Genomic DNA, 24,614 nt, shown 5'->3' with positions numbered 1-24,614 from the left:
AGATTTGAGGTCGCTGAACTATTGTCTCAGGCCCAGTAGAGATTACACCTCAATGTAACAGACTGAAATTGAATGGTGTATGACAAGGTGTAGGGTGTCTATAGGATTGGTGAGAATTTGAATCTCACTAGAGATTTGAGGATGCTGAACTATTGTCTCTGGCCCAGGAGAGATTAGACCTCAATGTAACAGGCTGAAATTTGATGGTGTATGACAAGGTGGAGGGTGTCTATAGGATTGGTGAGAATTTGGATCTCACTAGAGATTTTAGGACGCTGACAATGATGCTTTCAGTCCAAGTATGGATGCAGGCAGCCTAATAAGCAGTACTGCTGCACAGTGCACACACAAAAGGGTGGAAAAATGAACGCTTGGTAACTGTGCAGAAAAGAGGAAGAAAAGTATTTTTGCTTTTAAAAAAACAGTTTGCACAGCAGTGTGCAAACAGCAATGCAGCTATCAGGGAGCCTTATAAGGCAGCCTAATAACCAACAGAGCTGATGCACAAAAATAGAGCCTCCCCTGTCACTGCACACAAAGTGTTGTGTTGTAAGTGGAAATCGCTAACAGCAGAAGCAGTTTTTTGGTTCTTCTTCCCTGCCTAACGCTCTCCCTACAGAATCAGCAGCAGCAGCAACTCTCCCTATGCTAAGATCAGCATAAGTAAGATGGCGGTCGGCGTTCACGCCCTTTTATAGCCCCTGTGACGCCACACAAAGCAAGCCAATCACTTGCATGCCCTTCTCAAAGATGGTGGTGACCGATGCCTATGTCATTGCGTTGCCCACAGTGTGCATTCTCCATCATTGGCTGAAAAAGGCCGCTGGAAGCATCTTTTGAAACGCGACTTTGGCGCTCTGGTCGCCGACCTCATGGCCGACCTCACGCTATGGTCGGGTTTCGCTTCATGAAACCCGACTTCAGCGAAAGTCGCCGACTTTTGAATATGACCGACCCATTTCGCTCAATTCTAGATTCCACTTTTTTTTTTGCACAAAATTATTTTGGGCGTGTTGCCTCTCAAATGGATAGCTAGTAATGATGAGCAAACGTGCTCGGATAAGATGTTATCTGACCATGCTTGGGTGCTAACTGAGTGTCTTCGGCGTTATCGAATAATATGTTCAAGACCCCACGTCTCCAGGTCTCACGGCTGTTCGACAGCAGCAACACATGCAGGGGGTTCCCTGTTTGTTAGGCAATCCCTGCATGTGTTGCGGCTGTCAAACGACCGCGAGACATGTAGGCTCGGGGACTAGAACATATTTTTCGAGCACGCCGAAGTCACTCGGTTAGCACCCGAGCATGTATTGAGCACTTGTATTGAGCGAGGCAAAGCATGTCTAGTCAGCATGTGACCACATATATGCAAATCGCGTATGTACGGATATGTGAGGAATACTGGGGAATCCTGACAGCATGTGGCACATGTGCTGTAAGGATTCCAAATTCCGCAATCACATACGGTGACTGCAGACTTTCAACACAAAACTTGACAAACCCTGAGGTCTAAGGCTATGTGCACACGTTACGGAATTCCCGCGGAAGTTACCAAGGGAACTCTGGAATTCCATTCCGCAGGAAAACCGCATTTTAAATTCCAGCTATTTTCCCACAGAAAAACTAGTGATTTGCAAGCGTAATTAGCTTGCAGAACACTAGCGTTTTCAAAGCGATCTGTAGCATCGCTTGGAGAAATGATTGACAGGTTGGTCACACTCGTCAAACATAGTGTTTGACGAGTGTGACCAACTTTTTACTATTGAGGCTGCCTATGCAGCATCAGTAGTAAAAAGATCTAATGTTAAAAATAATAATAATTTAAAAAAAAATGGTGTTTTTCTCACCTTCCAACGTCCCGCGCAGCGTTCCCGATCCTCGCAATGCTCCCGGCAAGTCCCGTTCCCAGTGATGCATTGCGGCAATGACCTTTACTGACATCGCGGTTTCGCGAGACCGCGACATCATCAAAGGTCATTGCCGCAATGCATCACTGGGAATGGAACCTGCCAGCAGCATCGCTGAGGCCTGGTGACGCTGCGAGGGACATCGGATGGTGAGAATATGACTTTTTTTATTATAATTCGTGGGTACCATCCGCAAATGTTCTGCTTACTTTTCGCATGGTGTGCACAGCCACATGCAGAGAGTAAGCAGAACAATGCAATCCTATGGGTGCAGAATCGCCGCGATTCCGCAGAATTAATGAGCATGCTGCGTATTTTTCCGCGATGCGATTCCGCCGCGGGAAAATCTGCAGTGGAATCTCAGCATTAGCACAGCATTGCGGAATCCCATGGGATTGCATGGGATGCTGTTTTCTTGCGTTTTTGCGGCAAAATTGCTTGTTTAAAATCGCCACGAAAATGCAAAAAAAACCGCTACATGTGAACACAGCCTAAGGGGTAAGGTTTCTCCTTGTGGAGAGTGACATACCAGCTCTGGCTTGTCAAGGTAAGGCCTCTTTCACACATCCGGTTTTTGTCATCCGGCACGATGCGGCGAAATTTTTAATAACCGGATCCAGCACCGGATCCGGTTTTGTCCCATAGCTTTCATGGGCGCCGCATCGTGCGGATGGTTATGCGTCGTGTCCGGTTGTTGCCGGACACGGCATAAATTAGCCGTCCGGCATCTGCAAAAAACGTTCCCTGCAACGTTTTTTGTCAGCGCCGGACCGGCTTTTTCCACAGTGCATGCCCGGACTCTGTGAATGTTAACTCCACAAGTGCCCGGCGAGAGAGAGAGAGATCTCTCTCTGTCACCCGGACACTTGTGAGAGATCTCTCTCGCCGGGCACTTGTGGGGTTAACACTCAGTGTCTGGGTGAGAGAGAGATCTCTCTGTGGGGTTAACCCCACAAGTGCCCAGCAAGAGAGAGAGATTCTCTTGCCTGGACACTAAGTGTTAACCCCCCATGTCTCTCTCTCTCCACCCCCCTCCCCTCTCCTCCCCTCTCCTCTCCTCCCCTCCCCTCTCCTATCCTCTCCTCCCCTCACCTCCCTTTCAGCAGCTGTCTCATTGGCTGCCTCTGTCCACCTCGTCCTGCGGCTCCTTTAATAATGTCCGAGCCGTATCGTCTCGCCGCACACACATCCGGTGTCACGGCTGCAGGCCGGATCCGGCGGCCCGACTTTTCGCCGCACGCCGCCGGACCCCACACACCGGATGTGTGAAAGTAGCCTAAGGAGGCTTATTCGCCTTGCAATGCTCCTCTGGGAAAATAATATGCAAATTGCCTCTTCAGAGAGGAAGAGGACTTGAACTCTTTAGTGCCACCTGTTGGTAGTACATGGACAAACCCTTTAATTTTAAGTGCTTTTTTGAGCACTTGCGATTTTGGATTAGCAAAAAAATCCAGTGCAGCTAAAAAGAGGGTCTTTGTCACACAGGGACCCAGCATGTCCACGCAATTCACAATTAGGCCATTCATTTCAAAGGAAACCATGCCATGCTTCATTTTCCTGGTGGGGGCGCTGCAGAGGATTTTAGCAAAAGCTGCTTTCAATGCAAAGTTGGACTGCCACGTGAGCAAAGGGAAAATTCTGTAGTGAGCTTTGTAAATGATCTCTGAAATACCTGTCCCTGCATTGCTCGTCACCTACCTTTCTATAGTAATGCAATAAGCTGATTTTTTTTTTACATTTTAGTTGTTCATTTAGGAAAGAAAATGACTTTTTTTTCCATATGATTTTATTATCTCCTGTCCATAAAGCTGCCAATAACGCAGTGTCCAGCTCCCTCCACTAATCATAATTGGTTTAAGTGAGTGAGTCATCGCGACTCTACCTTATTTCTATGTTGATTAGGCTGCTCCTAATGGATTTGGACTGTACAGAAAAGTGAAGGGAAAACTGCACAGCCAGAGAATTAAAATGAGATTTCATATCGTAAAAAAATAAGGAAAAGATATTAGCATCCAATAACAAAAGCGGAGCTGCAGCGTTATCTATAAATCTATAAAGTGTTATTAGAAAATTGCAATTTTACACTTGGGTAGAAGACATTTTTAATATTGGAGATGTATTTGATATGTGTTCTCATTAGTACATTTTAGCAATGCTTTGACCCTTGATTCATTTTATTTGCTTGAAATGTTTCACTGCAATTCAGCTCTAATTACTTATTAACATAATATATATTTGTGGAAATTAGATACAACGAACTCTGATGTTTTTTGAAAGTGAACCCATCACTCATACATTTTGGTAATATTTTCATAACTAACTTATCAACAAGAAATAGCAATAGTGTGGTTGGCTCTACAGATGTAGTCAGGAGTGACGCTATAAGAGGTGCCAGCAGGGCCGAGATGAGATATGTTGGTGTTTATACAGTGTGAACGTGCTCTTATACATTGCATGTATACCAACTTATGCTCCGGCTCATTTTTTTTGGTTTTGATGTAGTTTCTTGTACTTTTTACAAACATGGACGTGGCTCCCACTTTTGAGCTCAGTATTTAATCTAGATAGCTTCCCACGGACAGGTGGCTGAACAGTCGGCCCTGATCCCTTTCTGCCCCCATCTCCCTTGAGGTTGGCTGGCACAAGGTGATGTTTTAATACTAGAAGATAGGACCTTCCCAACTGGGTTGCACCTTGTTGCGGTGGGATGGCTTTTTCGTTTATTTGGTCAAAGTGATGTTAACTGAGTGCCCTATGTTATTTATATGTATTATTACTACTTACTTAATGCAGAGTATGTGCTCATTTTGTTTTTATCTTAGGTTTTGTCTGTTAAATGGCCACAGTGTGAACGTGCTCTTACACATTGAATGTATACCAACTTATGCTCAGGCTTATTTCTTTGGTTTCAGATAAGAATACTGGTAGAATTGAAATCGTAGGTGGGCACCCTGTTGCAGATTTTGTATGAGGACCTAGGAACTTCTGGCCGTAGCATGTGTTCATGCTCATTATTTTGTGCATGTCATTTCTCTCCCAGCAGATGGCGCTACATCAATGTTATGCTGTGAGACCAGAAGTTCAACCTTTGGGCCTGATCACATGTGGCATTTTTGTTTTTTGCTTGTTTTTGGCCAAGTGAAAAAAAACAGTGTTTTACAGTACCAGCAAAATCAATGAGATTTCTGGATTCTCATGTACACGCTTTTAATTTTTTGCTTGCAAATTTGAACCTTCAAAATGTTTGTTGCGTGTCAAGTTTTTCAGCATTTTTGCAGCATTTTTAACCCAAAAAAACGTGTAAAACTGGACGTATTTTTTGCAGCAATTTTTCTGCCATGTCACTATTTTGTGTTAGAAATCTGTTGCAAATACTCAAGGTGTACACAGTGCCTTTCCATAGACCAATATCCGGTCTTCCCAGGCATTTAGAATTGTGTGGCTCATGCAGAGGGCACGATTAATCCTTTACATTTTTTGGAGTAACTTTTATTTTTCTTGTGGCATTTGTTGTTGGTTTTTGCACCAAATTCTTCAAAATGGCAAATGTCAACCATGAATTTTGTACAAGTGCTCCATTATGTTAATTTTTTAATCTTTTTCATATTTTGTAGCCAATAAAGTCATATGTTCTGCAAAGATGTGGCAAAATGTTTCACAAAACTTTCTAACATATATAAAAAGTACTATGCGAGGGAAATGGGGGACTGGAAAATATATTTATACAAAAAAGTTGCCACTTTTTAAAAAGTTGCAATTGGTGAGTCAGCTTAAAATATCTGAGAATCCCAAACCCTGCCCACAATGGTGAACATACGAACACAGACAAATTAATAAAAAAATAAAATTAAGGAAAGGTATAAATTAAAGGAAGAATAATGTGCAAATGAAAAACAGGCAAAAAAAAAACACCAAAAAGAAGTTAAAAATGGCGCAAATGCAATAATGAATTTGGCCAAAATTATTTTCTAGTTTTTATGTAGTTTATGGTACAATTTTACAATGAATTTATTTTTGTAGGTAGAAAACAACAGTGAGCTGGTCGCACTGAAATTGTCAGGTTCAAACACCGTTTCTTTCAAGAAGTTGACCACTGCGTTATATAGGTCATCCATTTCAGAGGAGGGGGTCTAACACCCTGCCGCCCCATCAATCTGTTACCTGCTCCAGAACATTGATTCGTGACTGTCCCTTGGTACTGCAGCTTAGCTCCCAAGCTCTTTAACAGGATCTGATCCAGAGTACCCAAGAGCATCTATTAAACAGTGAATGGAGTGATGATCCACGCCACACCAGAGCTATTAACAGATGATCATGTGGGTACTGCTTGTTTGACCTCCTTCCCACTATCAGATATTGATAACTGATCCTAAGGACATTTCATCAATATCAAAGTAATGGACAACAAACCCTTTTTAATGCTTAGAGACTAGATAAACTGGCATTTCAAATATTGCATGTTACTTGCTATCACTAAAACAAGGCATCCCGTACATCAACCATATTTGTCAACTTGTGAGAAAAAAAATAGTTTTCAAAAAAGTGTTTTCAGAACTGAATCAAAGTTAGTGATGTCCACCAGGAAAAAAAATGGTGGCCATATAATATGTAGTCTTACTTTTTAGATTATTATTGTTGATAGATGTTGATCCGATCTGAGGGATGTGTGATCTGTGTACTTCCAAGGCAGTTCCATCTGGGCTCCAAGGTCAGGATTCTTATAAGACTTCAAGCCAAGGTAGAAACGCGTTGCTTTCATATCAATAAAGTTCATGCGCTAATTCACAGTGTTCTGTGCTATTCAATTCAACGCAAGTGCATGGCTCACTAGCGATGCCCGATGTTTCTTCTGTGAGTCTCTACAGTTCCTCCTGTCTTCTTGTTGTTGCTCACCTGGATGGTTGTCAGGTCACGGGATTTGGCAGCAGAACTCCTTTTTGGAATCCTGATGTAAAATCTGTACAGTTGCACACATCACTAATGATGAAGCCATTGGTTTTGATGATCTAGACACCTAGAGTTTGCATTCCCAATCCCACAATTGATAACCAAACATATGGAAAGGCGACAGCACAGGTCTTCAACTGTGGCTTTGCATTTTTTGGGCTTTATGTAGTGGAACAAAGGGGAGTGAGTCAATAGAAGGTTCAGAATCTTTGGAAAAGACTTGTAGAATTACATAATTTTACGAGGTATTCCATGTCACATGTTTTGGCATATTCACAGTGTTGTAGAGAAAAATTAAAATATATAAAGTCATCTCCAGAAAGGGGACATATCACCCTCATATTGAACATATGGGATTAATTATAACTGTGGAAGTGAGATATTAATTATAATTGGGGAAGTAAAAGAGAGCTGACATTTTAACCTCTATTGAATTAGGATCGCCTGCAATGACCAGTTAATTGCAGCAGGAGATCTGGTCTGAGAACCAGACACCAAGGCTAGGATTCGTGTATTCAGAGGCAGAGAAGTACACTTCCGAGGCAAGAGCTTCTTCTGTTTAAAGTACTTGTCGCAGATGTTCTTGAGCCAGTGGTCAGTGATAAATATATTGGGGTTTGCATCAATCCAATATTAAAGGGAGATATATTTTCATAGAGAAGGGACGAACATAATGCATTCACTCACATCTTCGTAAGGCATCCCGAATGCCTCCAACTTAATATCGAGAAGATGAATGAAGCTATCCATGCCATGTTTTATCTCTATAGAAAGATAAAATTGTGACCAGAAACATGAAGACAATATCTCCCATCTGGGACCTCCAGGGGCGAAGATATCCTGGAAGTTGGGGATCTCATAAGCTTCTAAAAAGACCTATCACATCTCACAACCAGCCCCATATGAGCTCACCATAACCTTATGTGGGTATAACCTTGATTCTTCTCTGTGAGCTCTCTTTAAGAGTTTTCCATTTTTCTAATCGGAGTGCTTCCCTCTATAGAGATAAGAGCCATTCCTGCAACATCAGGGTTAGTCGTTCTCTTTTGTTATTCCTTTTTACTCTATTTAATTTTACATACCGTTTGGTTTTGCTCCCATTTTTAAACATCTTTGTATATTTTTTATAAACACTACCTACGTTTCCAGATTAAATATATAACATTTAATAGCTCCGTTCTTCTTGTTCTAAAGTTGAGGAAGAGTCTGGCAGCATCTTACTCCTCTCTCCCCATTGCGAGGACACACAATCATATGTCTAGATACCTACATGTTGGTGTTGAAAATATGTTGTATTATGTGATATGACAGATTCTGTGTATTATGTACAATTTGAGAAATTACAGAAAAAAAATCATTTATGAAGATTTGCTTACATTTCTGCTGGAGGTTTTCACCTTGTTAGTTGTGGCAGCTTGATACATGGCCATCCTGTCTTTTAATGGCAATGATTCAGTCAAGTCCAGTGGTATATTACCACTTTTGGCAGTGTCCTCTGATGGTCCTTTTTTGGTTCTTGTAATACCTGGAAAAAAAAATTCACCAGTAAATATTCATTACAAACATTGATTATGAGATGGTACCAGAACTTTGGGACACATATTACACACACAGTAAAGGAAACACTGAGTCTGGAAATGAATCACAACCATTTTCATTTCAGTGCAATTATGCTGCAGCACTCCCGGAGGAGAAATGAAGAATTACATGTTGCCCATTGAAATGTCAGAATTATTGAACATGATGGGTCCTCCATAGAAAAAGACACTCTACTTTGTCTGATGGACGAGGATTTCATTTATTAACACAGAATTCTTTTAGTGTGGTATAAAATCTGGCACCTGTGAAGGTACCTTTATATTTATTCAGTCATATAGTACACAGTTGGAATTCTCATTAGCATTATATTAAAACATTTTAGCTGTTTAATCCTCCCCACGCTCCACGCAATGTGAATAAATATAGTGCATAGTACATTTTATGTCAAACCTTCAATTAAAGGGTTAATCCCTTCTTCATAACTTGGTATTTTGCCAGGTAGTGCTCGTAAATACAAGCAGTTTTGCAATTTACTGCAGATTAAAATTTTTAGCCGTCCCTGAGATATCAACACTTTTATTTATTTTTTTGTTTACACCTCATTGCCTTGGAAACGAACCTCCGCTACTAGACAGCAGAGTGCAGCACATGTGCAGTGCTTACAAGCTCTATTCTACAGTATTGAGCCTGTAAGCACTGTTTTGAAACTGGACAAGATTTCTGGAGTAGGCTGTTAACTCTTTAACCAGGTCAGGTACAGTGAAGTGCTTACAAGCTAATCAGCAGCAGTGGTCGGTCACCCAGACAACGAGTTGTAAAGAAAAGTTAGTATATCAAGAATGACTGCAAATTTTAATAAGCATTAAATTGCAAAATAGCCTGTTTTTTTAAAGTAAGATTAGACAAGATCCATCTATGAAGTTGGATATAAACCCTTTAACAAGTACAAAAACAAACAGTGGTATATGAATCCGTCTTCTTATGTTATGAGATCCATTTCTAGGTACATGTAATTAAAGGAAACTTGTCATTCAAACATGACTTTTAGGGCAGGGTCACAAAAGCATATGTTCTGTCATTAGAGAAAATCGGGCTGATTATGCTAAACACATTCTGATCAGAGTTTGATCGGAGTGTGATCCGATTCACTCGGATGAGGTGAAGATGGGGAAAAAAGTTTCTTGATCTTCATCATTCTGTCAATTCGCGAAAATCCAAGTGTGGTCTGATTTTTCCACGTACTTATTGAGTTGCATGGCTGAGTGCAATCCGAATGTTGGATGCAAATTGCGCATGCTGTGATTTTTTTCTTTGGATAAATCAGACGTGTGCACGGCACCATAAAATAACACCGGTCAGAGTGTAATCCGATGTTTTGTCAGATCGCATTCGGACCGAAGATACGATCATGTGCACAAGCCCTTACGTGCACCTGTAGTTACAATCTTCATGTAAGCGATATGCGGCTGCAGGGAGAAAATGAAGTAATATTCTCCCTGCAGCCACTTACTTCCAGTCATTGAGGTGGCATTTGGGCAATGAAGAGTCAGCGATAATTGGACATTGTACATTGAAAAAAGATGACAGTAAAGGTGCCGGGGGATTACAGCACAAAGTGTTGGCTGTTCACAGCCCCGGCACAACTCTATTGACTGTGGCTGCAGGGAGAATATGACCTAATGCAGACTGGCATTATGACAGCAGTTAAATAACATTTTTTTTTTTAGACGACATGACTCTTTTTAAGAAACCGAAATGTAATGTCTAGATTCTTGTTTTCCCTATCAGCTCCCAACAATAGTAAGAATACAATAAATCTTATCTCTGCAGCAATGATAAACTGATTATTTGCTTCAAAATGGGAAACAGCCGGAAAGCTACCACAGGGAGCAATCACAAAGTGCGGAGATAATTAGCAGAATTTGATGCTTGTCTTATTTTATGTAGGGAATATTATCTATTTAATAGATTTCCTTAGATTAAATGGGCTTTCAGGTTTGGACTGACTCATAAAGGAGCTGCCGTGGATTTGGAGAGGAGTGGCAGCACTGCAGTTTAGTGATTCATTAAAAGGCATCCGTTGGCAGAAAATGACAGTTCAAACAAAACACAGGCGCTCAGTGCAGCCTTGACGTTGCAAAAGAGTTCAATGTTCCTTACAATTTACTTGCTTTGCATCAGTCTCCACTCCCCTCTAACTTGATTGACAGCTCTGGCTTTGCAGTAGCCAGAAAAGGGTAGATGGAAAATAAGTGGGTGGGAAGACACACCCAAAATTCATCATTTGGGTCATTTAATTAAATTTCCCCTTTTTTCATGTGGTATCGGTTGCCATTTTTGGCACAAAGTTCATCAAAATGGTGCACATGCTGGCACAAAGTCAAAAAAGGGCTTTTTTCCTGTCTTGAACTGATTTTGCGACTTTTGGTGCCAAAATGGGTCAAAAGTCAAACTTACTCGAAAATACACAGGGAGTGAATGAAATGAAATTGCTCCAAATTTTGCGACTTTGAAAATACTGGCAAGCACACATAAAGTAGATTTAAAAAATGGCGCATATAGAATAACGAATTGAGTGTGAACAAGAAGGGCACAAAACACACAGAACTAGATGAAAAAAAGGCGCAAAGGAATTGAATCAGGGCATGAGAGTGCATCGAATGTTTATGCTTGGTTTAGATAGCTATTTCCTGCTGACAAACTCCCGTTAAGGTGGATGAGCTACAGTACCAGACACATTAAAAAAGCAAGATAAAGGTTTTTAGGACAAAAAAGAAAACAAATTATTTTTTCTTAGACAAACCCTTTTAACACAAAAATTCACATTTAGTCAAGGTGTAACCTTATCAACATCGATGAACATGAGAATATTTTTTTAAGGTGCAGACATTTAAAGTTGGTGTGAATCGATTCATGCGATCCATTTCATCGGCCACAACAGTGGGCTGTGGCTGCTGGATGGCAGTGGAAGTAACTGCTCAACTGCTGATCTCCTCAGCTCTTGTTTCGATTAGCTAAATTAGCTAGATTGGCACAAAGTCACCAATTCCGCAAGAATGGTCGCAGAGGTCAACACGTAAGAGTCAATGGAATGGGAAGTGGGAATAAATTCACACCAACTCTTCAGACAATGTTGGTGCAACCTGCTGATAACCTAAGGTTTAAGGTGGACATTCGAGCTGTATGATGGGTTGATGATTGAGAAATTTATTATAATGGAGCATATGAAATATATTGTTTTTAAAGGAGGAATGCATTCCATAGAGGAAGACCATGTAGCTACTATATAGGGGGGCTTTTAGAGAGCGGTGGCAGAGTTCTGGTTGATTGAAACGTTTTGATGGTAAGAACTGGTGCATTACTCCCTATCATTGTTAGTAAACTAGAGTTAAGGAACTTGGCCCAAGTGTAACAATACCAGGTCTTAAATAGCTAAAGACTTAAAGGGCCACTTAATATGGTGGTAATGGTGGTTTCCGAAAGGAGCCACCCCTTGGCTGGGTCCTTCCCTGGAGGAAGATCTGGCTAGTCCCATGTTTGAGACTCTTAAATGAGGCTCCATGGACTTTATTTGCAAGGTCTTAGATAGTGTCAAATTGTAATCTTTGATATTGGGCTCTCTGTCTTCTATGTACTATTATAGTAATCTAAGGGTTTGTCTCAATACTTCTCCAGGACAATTACCTGATCATAATAGGTCCTGTGTTGAGCGATACCGTCCGATACTTCAAAGTATCGGATCGGAATGGATCGGCCGATCTTAAAAAAAAGTATCGGTATCGCCGATTCCGATACCGGAAGTCCCATTCAAGTCTATGGGACTTCCGGTATCGAAATAAGAAAAACCCTGCTTTTGCCTTGTACAGCCTCTCTGGGGTCTGTACGGGCCTTTCGGGGGGCTGTGCCGGCCTGCCAGGGGGTCTGTGCAGGCTCCGGTGGTCTGTGCCGGCCTGCCGGGGGGCTGTGCCGGCCTGCCGGTGGTCTGTGCAGGCTCCGGTGGTCTGTGCCGGCCTGCCGGTGGTCTGTGCAGGCTCCGGTGGGCTGTGCCGGCCTGCCGGGGGGCTGTGCCGGCCTGCCGGGGGTCTGTGCAGGCATCGTCCGATGGGACTACAAGTCCCATCGGGCGATGCCTGCTACCATGACAGTGATTGACACATTAGCCAATGATGGGACAGTAGTAGTCCCATCATCCGGCTAATGTGTTGAATGTAAAAAAAAAAAAAAAAAAAAAAAAAAATTACATGCTACATACATACAACATGCATACTACATACATGCTACATTCATACTACATACATTCATACTACATATATACTACATGCAACATACATACTACATATATACTACATGCATGCAACATGCATACTACATATATACTACATGCTACATACATACCACATACATACTACATATATACTACATGCATGCTACATACATACTGCATGCTACATGCATGCTACATACATACTACATGCATGCTACATACATACTACATGCTACATACATACCACATATATACTACATACATACTACATACAATACATTCATACAATACATACATAGACATACAGTACATACACTCACTGGCCACTTTATTAGGTACACCTGTCCAACTGTGTGTTAAGACTTAATTTCTAATCAGCCAATCACATGGCGGCAACTCAGTGCATTTAGGCATGTAGACATGGTCAAGACAATCTCCTGCAGTTCAAACCGAGCATCAGTATGGGGAAGAAAGGTGATTTGAGTGCCTTTGAACGTGGCAAGATTGTTGGTGCCAGAAGGGCTGGTCTGAGTATTTCAGAAACTGCTGATCTACTGGGATTTTCACGCACAACCATCTCTAGGGTTTACAGAGAATGGTCCGAAAAAGAAAAAAAATCCAGTGAGCGGCAGTTCTGTGGCCGGAAATGCCATGTTGATGCCAGAGGTCAGAGGAGAATGGGCAGACTGGTTCGAGCTGATAGAAAGGCAACAGTGACTCAAATTGCCACCCGTTACAACCAAGGTAGGCAGAAGAGCATCTCTGAACGCACAGTGCGTCGAACTTTGAGGCAGATGGGCTACAGCAGCAGAAGACCACACTGGGTACCACTCCTCTCAGCTAAGAACAGGAAACTGAGGCTACAATTTGCACAAGCTCATCGAAATTGGACAGTAGAAGATTGGAAAAACGTTGCCTGGTCTGATGAGTCTCGATTTCTGCTGCGACATTCGGATGGTAGGGTCAGAATTTGGCGTAAACAACATGAAAGCATGGATCCATCCTGCCTTGTATCAACGGTTCAGGCTGGTGGTGGTGGTGTCATGGTGTGGGGAATTTTTTCTGGGCACTCTTTGGGCCCCTTGGTACCAATTGAGCATCGTTGCAACGCCACAGCCTACCTGAGTATTGTTGCTGACCATGTCCATCCCTTTATGACCACAATGTACCCAACATCTGATGGCTACTTTCAGCAGGATAATGCGCCATGTCATAAAGCTCGAATCATCTCAGATTGGTTTCTTGAACATGACAATGAGTTTACTGTACTCAAATGGCCTCCTCAGTCACCAGATCTCAATCCAATAGAGCATCTTTGGGATGTGGTGGAATGGGAGATTCGCATCAGGGATGTGCAGCCGACAAATCTGCGCCAACTGTGTGATGCCATCATGTCAATATGGTCCAAAATCTCTGAGGAATGCTTCCAGCACCTTGTTGAATCTCTGCCACGAAGAATTGAGGCAGTTCTGAAGGCAAAAGGGGTCCAACCCCTTACTAGCATGGTGTACCTAATAAAGTGGCCAGTGAGTGTATAACATAGAGTAACATACTTACCAATACTTGTCACATTGTTCCCCGAAGCCATTGTCTTTTACGGAATAAATATTAACATAACAAACCACAAAAATACTCACCCACGATCCGAAGCAGTCCACGAGTGTGTCCCACGACGATCTTGGGTAGAGAACTGCAGCATCAGCTGATGCTGCCGTTCTCTACGGGCTGCAGGAATCCAATGACGGAAGGTAGGTATCCTTCCGCACTGTATTCCTCCGCCACTTAAAAAAAAAAAAAGTCCCTAGTCTCACTTTATGGTAAAAGCTGTGTGGGAATTTCCCACGCAGCAATGGCATAAAGTGAGACTAGGGACTTTTTTTTTTTAAGTGGCGGAGGAATACAGTGCGGAAGGATACCTACCTTCCGTCATTGGATTCCTGCAGCCCGTAGAGAACGGCAGCATCAGCTGATGCTGCAGTTCTCTACCCAAGATCGTCGTGGGACACACTCGTGGACTGCTTCGGATCGTGGGTGAGTATTTTTGTGGTTTGTTATGTTAATATTTATTCCGTAAAAGACAATGGCTTCGGGGAACAATGTGACAAGTATTGGTAAGTATGTTACTCTATGTTATATGTACTGTATGTCTATGTATGTATTGTATGAATGTATTGTATGTAGTATGTATGTAGTATATATGTGGTATGTATGTAGCATGTAGTATGTATGTAGTATGTATGTAGCATGCATGTAGCATGCAGTATGTATGTAGCATGCATGTAGTATATATGTAGTATGTATGTAGCATGTAGTATGTATGAAGTATGTATGTGGTATGTATGTAGTATGTATGTAGTATATATGTAGTATGTATGTAGCATGTAGTATGTATGTAGCATGCATGTAGTATATATGTAGTATGTATGTAGCATGTAGTATGTATGTAGCATGCATGTAGTATGTATGTAGTATGTATGTAGCATGTAGTATGTATGTAGCATGCATGTAGTATATATGTTATGTATGTAGCATGCATGTAGTATGTATGTAGTATGTATGTAGTATGTATGTGGTATGTATGTAGCATGCATGTAGTATGTATGTAGTATATATGTGGTATGTATGTAGTATGTATGTAGTATGTAGCATGCAGTATGTATGTAGTATGTATGTAGTATGTATGTAGTATATATGTAGTATGTATGTAGCATGTAGTATGTATGTAGCATGCATGTAGTATATATGTAGTATGTATGTAGCATGTAGTATGTATGTAGCATGTAGTATGTATGTAGCATGCATGTAGTATATATGTGTTATGTATGTAGCATGCACGTAGTATGTATGTAGTATGTATGTGGTATGTATGTAGTATGTATGTAGCATGGATGTAGTATGTATGTAGTATATATGTGGTATGTATGTAGTATGTATGTAGTATGTATGTAGCATGCATGTAGTATGTATGTAGTATATATGTGGTATGTATGTAGTATGTATGTAGTATGTATGTAGCATGCAGTATGTATGTAGCATGCATGTAGTATATATGTAGTATGTATGTAGCATGTAGTATGTATGTAGCATGCATGTAGTATATATGTAGTATGTATGTAGCATGTAGTATGTATGTAGCATGCATGTAGTATGTATGTAGTATGTATGTAGTATTTTTTTTTTTTTTTTTTAACATTTAACACATTAGCCGGATGATGGGACTACTACTGTCCCATCATTGGCTAATGTGTCAATCACTGTCATTGTAGCAGGCATCGCCAGATGGGACTTATAGTCCCATCGGACGATGCTTGCACAGACCCCCGGACATCAGCACAGCCCCCCGGCAGGCCGGCACAGCCCCCCGGCAGGCCGGTACAGACCCCCACAGGGTGCACAGACCACCGGCAGGCCGGCACAGCCCCCCGGCAGGCCGGTACAGACCCCGGGCAGTCCACACAGCCCCCCGGCAGGCCGGCAGAGACCCCCGGAAGGCCCGAAATGACGGCGCATCATGATGCGCACACACCGTGCATCATGATGACGTCATTTCGGCTGTCAATCAACTTTGAACTTCCGATTCCGATGCCGACTTCCGATATTGAAAAAATATCGGAAGTCGGTATCGGAATTCCGATACAGCAAGTATCGATCGATACCCGATACTTGCGGTATCGGAATGCTCAACACTAAGTCCTGTTCCTTTTCCGTAGAGTGCTGGGGCAGTGAGATGTTACATGGATGACTTGAGGATGCCTGATTGGGAGCTGCTTCTACACTTCATTTGGCTCTTGATGAGGGGTCCTGTTTAGAGACCTTCTCTTATGATTTCCATATATACAGTAAATAGGACAAATAGAAAGGTGTCGCTTTCATGCGAAAACCTTTTTAACTCTTTCCGGTAGGAAAAATGAACATAAAGCCATATCATAAAGCCGTCTTTTTATTATTAACATGGTTTCATGTGTCACATAATTAATTAGGATTTGCACAGGATTTAATTAGAAGTAGTGCATTCTATAGTTTGGGCATGAACAATAGCAGGATATTTCTCTTGGTCAAGTGTACTTTCAGATAGGAAATAACTGGAGAGAATGTCATTGATAACGCAAGACAAGTGCTTCCTAAAAAATGTGTGCTCTGTGGCACTGCTAAATATGGCGGTAAGGTCAAGTGGCAAAATCAGAGCCGAGTGTTCTTAGATTTAATGAGTAAATAATAATAAAAAATCCTTTAATGTAAAACACAGGCGGCAGTTGTCATCCCGTATCTGGTAAAAAAATTCATTTCAGAATGTCCTGTTCCAGCAAATAATGACAATTGCAATGAGCTATTAATGCCTATTTCCATCATCGCACTCAATTCCTGCTCACAACACTTTTTTATCTTTACAGTAAAATCTGTTGATTTAAAGAGAACTAGTCATTCTCTTGACATATCTATTGAAGCCATTAGATGCTCTCCCCATAATTCAACAATTCTGCCACATCTTTTCTTCTCTGTGTTCTACTGTTCTTCTGTTATTCCTACTGGAAATGTAATAATATTTTCCAAACTGAGAGTGGGCTTTCCAATTGTCAATAAGATGTGCCAAGAGTAAAGATAAAGAAACGAAAAACACAAAGTATCCTTCAAAACTCCATAACTTGTCACATGCCATGATTTAGCATTTTTTCCTGTGATAGATCAAGTTTGCATTTCACAGAAAAGAAAATGGCAAAGTCATGATATCTTCACAGATAACAATAAAACAAAACAGCTCAATATAATTTTCAACCAATTGACCGAGAAGGACAACTCATGGACTTATATTTGTTTAGGTGAAGTTATTCCTCAGTAGGACTTTTTCTTTGTTTCCTTCCTTTTTTGTATCTATCATTCTGGCATTTTTCTCTCACTCCCTTTCTAGCATTCTTTTTTCTTTCCTTCCTTCCATTTCCTTTCTTTCTTCTTTTTTCTTGTTTCATTCCATCCTGTCCCTTCCCTTTCCTTACAACATTTTCCTTCCTTTCCTTGCCTTTCTTCCTTTTCCTTCCTTTCTCCTCTTCCTCTCCTCACTGGTACTATGGGCTGTAAGAACAAAATCCCTGAGTCACTCTACTTCCACTCTTTCATGTCCTGAATGGGATGGTCTCAGGTATAAGGATGGTTGATAAACCCCTCTTCTAGCTAACATGCTATGTTATTAGTGTAGCATTACGACGATCTGACATTTGTATTGATTTTTAGGGCCTCAATCAGATGTCCCTTTTTCATGTTTTTATAAGAAAGAACATGTACCTATTAAAGTCTATGGGCTGTTCACATGTCTGTGTCTTTTTGTGGACCGAGTAGTCCACAAAAAATCATCATATAAGTCGGATGAGGATCACGACGCAATGCTCGGACTGGCCTGTGGCTCTCCTGACCTGAGTGTGATACCATGAATTTCTATGTAGCTAACACACTAGGTCAGTCCGAGCATTGTGTTCCCATCCTCATCTGAGTTATACAGACTCTTCACGAATGGTAAAACAGCTAATTAATCCACTGCAGTCTAGCAATATCTCAGCAGAAACATAAAATGTTTATATCGCTCATGTAAAAAGTAATAGCTACAAGCAGTGCATAAATAAACGCTAAGTAATGTTCCAATAAATTGGAGATAAACTCGGACACATCAGAGATGTTAGATATCAGCTGTACAGCAAAATATTGCATTTGTTTTACTCTGAGGATGTTGAAAATGACAAGCAATAGCTCAGTGGTACCTAGAAACTTACTTTAACTGATTAGAGGGTCAGGAGAGCTCCTGCCTCCGTGCAAGACTTTAATAACTGCTTATTTGTTATCTGCGCCACAGGGAGCAAAAACCAGCATTTAATATCATTTCATCCTACTGCAGTAAATAAAGTGATGGCAGACGTGCGGTTTTCAGTGTAAACCATCTACATAAGCAACTGTGATATGAAACAGGACAATGTAACGAGTACGAAAAACAGTAAAGTTGTGTTTCCAGACATTATCCACCCCCGAGCCTGTTTTCACTTTCAAGTCCAGGCTAAATTTTACAATTCTGACCAGTGCCAATTTATGAGGTATTAACTCTGGAAAGCTTCAAAGTATCCCAGTGATTCTGAGAATGTTTTTTCGTGATACATTGTACTTTATGGTAGTGGTAAATTTAGGTCGATATTTGTTTGCGTTTATTTGTGAATAATTTTGGAGAAAAAATGTTGAAAATTTAGCAATTTTCAAACTATTAATCTTCATGCCCTTAAAAAAGATAATTATATCACACAAAATAATTGATGAATGCAATTTACCACTTGTCTACATCAGCCTCATTTTTGAATAATTTGTTTTTGTTAGGAAGTTAGAAGGGTTAAAAGTAGATCACATCCCATCTGAAGTGGCTTTGAGGACCTATGTGATAGAAAATACTTAAAAATGACACTATTTTAAAAATGGCGTCCCTCAAAGAGCTCAAGACCACATTCAATAAGTTTATTAGGTCTTCAGGTGTTTCACAAAAATTAAAGCAATTTGGAAGGAAAAAATGAAGATGTAACTTTTTCCCCACAGAAATGTTGATTTAGACCTAAACCAATCATGGGGCTTATTGTTGTACCTCTCTTGTGATCAGCCCCCTGGTTGGGCAGAGGTACACACACACACCCCCTTAGGCCTGTTTCACACTTGCTTTTTTTTGCAGCGCGTTTTTCCCGCAAAAAAACGCACTGAAAAACGCATACAAAAGCATACAACTGCTGCGTTTTTTTCAAGCATTTTTATGAGCATGCCTGAAAAAAACGCAGCGTTTTTATGCGTTTGTATGCGTTTTTAGTGCATTTTTACCGCGTTTGCGTTTTTTTCCAACATTAGGTGGCCCCTCACACTAACCCAAACCATGACTTTACTAACCCTAACCCTGACCCTAACCCTAACCCTAACCCTGACCCTAACCCTGACCCTAACCCTAACCCTTAACCAAACCATACTTAACCCTAACCCTAACCCTTAACCAAACCATACTTAACCCTAACCCAAACCCTAACTAACCTTAACCCTAACCCTGACCCTAACCCTAACCCTAACCCTGACCCTAACCCTTAACCAAACCATACTTAACCCTAACCCTGACCCTAACCCTAACCCTAACCCTAACCCTAACCCTGACCCTAACCCTAACCCTAACCCTAACCCTTAACCAAACCATACTTAACCCTAACCCTGACCCTAACCCTGACCCTAACCCTAACCCTAACCCTAACCCTGACCCTAACCCTTAACCAAACCATACTTAACCCTAACCCTAACCCTAACCCTGACCCTAACCCTTAACCAAACCATACTTAACCCTAACCCTGACCCTAACCCTAACCCTAACCCTGACCCTAACCCTAACCCTAACCCTAAACCCCCTTAACTAACCCTAACTTTACCCAAACCCCTAAATTCCATTGTCTAAACTAATGGTAAAAAAAAAACGCATGTGCAAAAAAAGCATACATAAGCATGCCAATGCGCACATATGCTCACCATAGACTTATAATGGGTGTCTTGCTGTAAAAAAACGCATTGCGCGCGCATGCGTTTTTTTGAGGCAAATCGGAAGCACAAAAAATGCAACAAGTTGCATTTTGTGCGCCCGAGCGCATACCGCAAAAAAACGCATGCGCTGTAAAACGCGTACAAACGCATGTGTATGCGCACATAAGCGCATCCCATGCAAAGTATAGGAAAAAAAAACGCATGCGCTATTTAGCGCTAAATTACCGCGAAAAAAAACGCAAATGTGAAACCAGCCTTAAGCATTTACTACAAATAGCTCAAAGTATGAAGAAGGTTCCAGAAGTCCTGTCTCCGCCCAGGATTACAGTATGGTCCATGAAAACAGGCTGGGGGTGACATTTTTTTTACACCCTCCATAAATGACCCCATTTTACATACTACACCTCTTAATGAATTCCGCTAATAGTGCAATGATCATATTGTTACCACGAGTGGGTCACAGAATTTTATACCATTGGGCAGTGAAGAAAAAATAATTACATTTTTACCACAAACATTTAGTTTTAGCCCCAGATTTTATGTTTTCACATGGGGAAATGGGTAAAAAGGGCACCAAAATTTGTCACACATGTTCTGCTGGACATGGATATACCCTATATGCGGCTGTAACTGCCTAGCCGCATGGTGAGATTCTGAAGGGAGGAGCGCTATTTCATTCTTGAAGAACAAATGATCATAGAATAGTTTGCGGACTCCATAATCATGGAGTGCCAGAAGACCAGAATCCCCACTCAGGTCATCACGTTTTGGAAATCACACACCTCTGTGAATTTATCTACAAGTGTAGTAACAACTTTGACTCCATGGGTGATTTCCAGAAGCAAGCAGAAATGGATGTTGCTGAATGAAAATTGCAAATCTGCGGTTGTAATGCCGATTTGTTGGAAGTGCCCACACATTGTGCCTAGCTTGTGCTTCTGGAAACATGGATCCTGTGAATTTAGCAGGGTTTAATTGCTACAGAGATGCCAAGCGTGCATTCTAACTGCGGTTTAGGTGCAATGTGGGGCTCAGGAGGAAGGTGGCTTTATGATTTGGGAGTGGAGAATTTGCTGGATTTCTTTTGGGGGGTGAAGAGCCATTTAGCTTCCAGTAACGTGGAAGACCCCTATATTTCTGTTAACAGATGATGGACCTGAGTGGGAAATTGTCTTTTTTTGTGAATTGAAGCTTTAATTGAGAACATTTTAGGATCACATTTATCCGGCGCTCTAAGCTGAGCACTTACACGGGGGGTTTCCATCTAAATCTCCAAAGTACCTAATTTAAAATGAAACCCATGACGGGTCTATTCACTACAATGAGGCAGCAGAGTTACTCTGGACTCCATCTGGCCTTTGTTCAGCGGCATCCTTCTTTTAAGAGATGCACAAAACTGTGGCAGACCGCACTTTTATGCGCTTTTAAAAAGACGCACACCGCCGGATCACAGGTCAAACAGCATCCACAGTGCCACCCTCTGCCTCATTATAGGGAATCTTCCTTCGAGGGTTCCGCCTGAATCGCGTAGTTCAGAGATTTACACGGAAACCCCTTTGTAAGCGCTCAGAAGTAGATCGCAGGATAAATGTGTGCCGAGCCTTACTGCGCTCTTTGGGAAGGAGAATGAACACATCAACAGCAGGTGAAGAATTGGTTTTATTTTAATATTTTTTTACGCAGTTCACATACTGAAATACGTTTTTTTTTACAAAAAAAGTTTTTGCATCGCCATATTTTGAGAGCTACACTTCTATATTTCTGTCGACAATCATGTGAGGGATTGTTTTGTTGCGGGATGAGTTGACATTTTTATTGGCACCATTTTGAGGCACACAGCATCTCTTGATCGCTTTATATTTCTATTTTTGGGAGGCAGAATGAACAAAAGCCAGGAACTCAGAAATTGTTTTATGAGGTTTTTATTTTAATGCCTTACTACATGTGATAAAATTGATAAGACAGCTTCTTTTCTTCGGGCCAGTATGATTACAGCAAAACCCCATTTATATCTTTTGCTATGTTTTGCCACTTTTACAAAAATACAAACTATTTTTCAGAAAAAAAGTGTCGTTTTAGCATCGCTGTATTCTGTGAGCTATAAGTTTTTTATTTCTCTGTTGATGTTGATGCAGCCGTATGGCAGCTTGTTTTTTGCGAGAAAAGGTGATGTTTTCAGATACATTTTTATTTAAGTTCAACTTTTTGATTGTGAAATTCTATGGCATAGGTCATGAAGGGGTTATTTAAAGGCGTTGTCCATGACTTTAATATTGATGGCCAATCCTTAGGCAAATGCAGACGAGCGTATTCCCGGCCGAATACAATCTGACAATATATTGGATCGCACCTGGATCTTTGCAATGCTATGGGGCCGTGCGCATGTCAGGTTTTTTTCCTTGGACAGAGACGGTCTGAGGAAAAAAATTGCTGCATGCACGAGTTTGATCCAATATTCTGATCACACATGGCCATGCAAGAAAATGGATGCGTGGAAAACAGCGGACTGCACTTGCATGATGTCTGAGTGCAGTCCGATTTCCACTGACTTACATAATGGAGAAGATGGAGAATTTTTTTTTGTTCAACTTCTTCTTGTCCGAGAGAATCGGATTACACTATGATCACACTTTGATAAAACTCTAATCAGACTTCGATTAGTGTCATGTGCTTAATCGGCCAGATTCTTTCGGATTAGAGAATATATGGTCGTCTGCACCTGCCCTTAGGAAAGTTCATTGATATCAGATAAGTGGGGGTCAGACACCTAGCATCACCTCCCATGTTCTGATAGCAAGTGCTGCAGTGGCATGAAGTAAGCATTGCCAGAACCAAAGTAGCACAGCGCCATACACTGTGTAGTGGTCAATCTTGGGTACTGCACCCTCAGCTCCATTTTACTTTAAGTTATGATTGGATGTACTAACAGTGGGGGGTTCCAGATGTTGGACCCTCGCCAATCCTATGCTAATTACATATCCTGTCGGAAGGCTATCAACATCCCAGTCCTGACCAAAGCCTTTAAGTCCTAGCAGGAGATACTGATTAAGGTCTACAGAATAACATTTACCATACATAATCACTTTGTGTGGCTTGTACGACTGCAGAGGAGGGCCATAGGTAAGGGGCCACTGTCATAGCTGTCTTGTTAGGGAATTGTTGGAGATACCTAAATGTTGGCTATATGATGATATATCGGAGCGCAAGAGACAAGAGAGACACTTTCTAATTCTTAACAACTCTCTTACCTAAACATGAGTTTCCTGCAGGTAGTGTATCATTCCTTGTAAAATTTCCCTTTTGTTTTAATGAGGCTTTCCACAAATCATCAGGACATTGAGACATCGATTGTGACTCACAGTTGTCATAATCTAAGATAAATGATCACGGCAGGCCAACCTTCTGGAGGAGTTGTACTTTAGCAACAGCTGGAGAGTCATGGGCTGCTTATTCTTCCATTAGACCATTGCAGCAACCAGCGACATATGACAGGAACGCTGCAAAGTGCTTTACCCTCCAGTTGAGTCACAGGTGGATCTGTCATAATGACTTATTCCCTGTTTGCTTCATGTTCCCATGAATATAGTAACAACATGCGCGGAGAATGAAATCGCTGCGGGCAAGAAGGAGGCTGGACTAAACAAATGCCACTCTTATAAGTCAATCTCCAAACTCTCATTCTGGATGGAATACATTCCCAGTGACACCATTGCAAACATTTACTTTATTCTAAGGCATTGCTGGGGCACCAGAGGCATATATCCATGTTCTTTTACCAAGTACTCCATATTTCCCGGTGCCAACGACTAGAAGAGACTAGTGATGAGCGAGCATACTCGTTGCTCGGAAAATGCTTCGGTGTCCTCCGAGTATTTTGGCGTACTCTGAGATTTAGTTTTCGTTGTCTAATCTGCATGATTTGCAACTTGTAGACAGGCTGAATACATGTAGGAATTCCCTAACAAACAGGCATTCCACACATGTATTCAAGCTGTCTAGCAGTCACAAATCATGCAGCTGAGATGACGAAAACTAAATCTCCGAGCACACCCAAAATACTTGGAGACCACCTGAGAATGCTCGGAAAAACCCAAGCAACGAGTATACTCGCTCATCACTAGAAGAGACCCATATATTCTTAAAGTCTACCAACACCACTGCTGATGTCAATATGGCCTCCTTTCAAAGTAAGCTTACATTTGCTGTTCCAATTCCATGTAATGACGTGAGCATGTTGTGCCATGGTCCTGTGCGAGAGTTAAACTAGATACAGATCCCCAATTTATTCCCAAAATTTTGAGCATCTTTAAAATTATTATGAGTTCCTTTGGCTCTCCCCAGGGTCACAAGACTGCAGCCAGGTGAAGTTAAATAGTGCAGCAGGTGGCACATGCGCCCTGCTGCACTATTCATTATCTATGGGTGTG

The 24,614-nt window shown here is 41.4% G+C and overlaps 1 protein-coding gene across 2 annotated transcripts in view; it reads right to left on the bottom strand.

Annotated features, from left to right (window-relative positions):
* The window catches only part of XIRP2 (xin actin binding repeat containing 2), a 211,409-nt gene that overhangs the window by 86,808 nt on the left and 99,987 nt on the right, over positions 1-24,614 (bottom strand). For both annotated transcript variants that reach the window (XM_073545792.1, XM_073545793.1), the window contains exon 2: positions 8,231-8,379. In XM_073545792.1, the coding sequence (XP_073401893.1) occupies positions 8,231-8,379 (149 nt within the window). The remainder of the gene's footprint in view (positions 1-8,230; positions 8,380-24,614) is intronic.

Source organism: Dendrobates tinctorius, unplaced genomic scaffold, assembly GCF_039654945.1.
Source record: "Dendrobates tinctorius isolate UK_male_01 unplaced genomic scaffold, ASM3965494v1 ptg000143l, whole genome shotgun sequence".
Classification (NCBI taxonomy): domain Eukaryota; kingdom Metazoa; phylum Chordata; class Amphibia; order Anura; family Dendrobatidae; genus Dendrobates; species Dendrobates tinctorius.
Note: the sequence above shows the minus strand (reverse complement) of the source record. Positions and strands in the feature narration are given on the sequence as shown.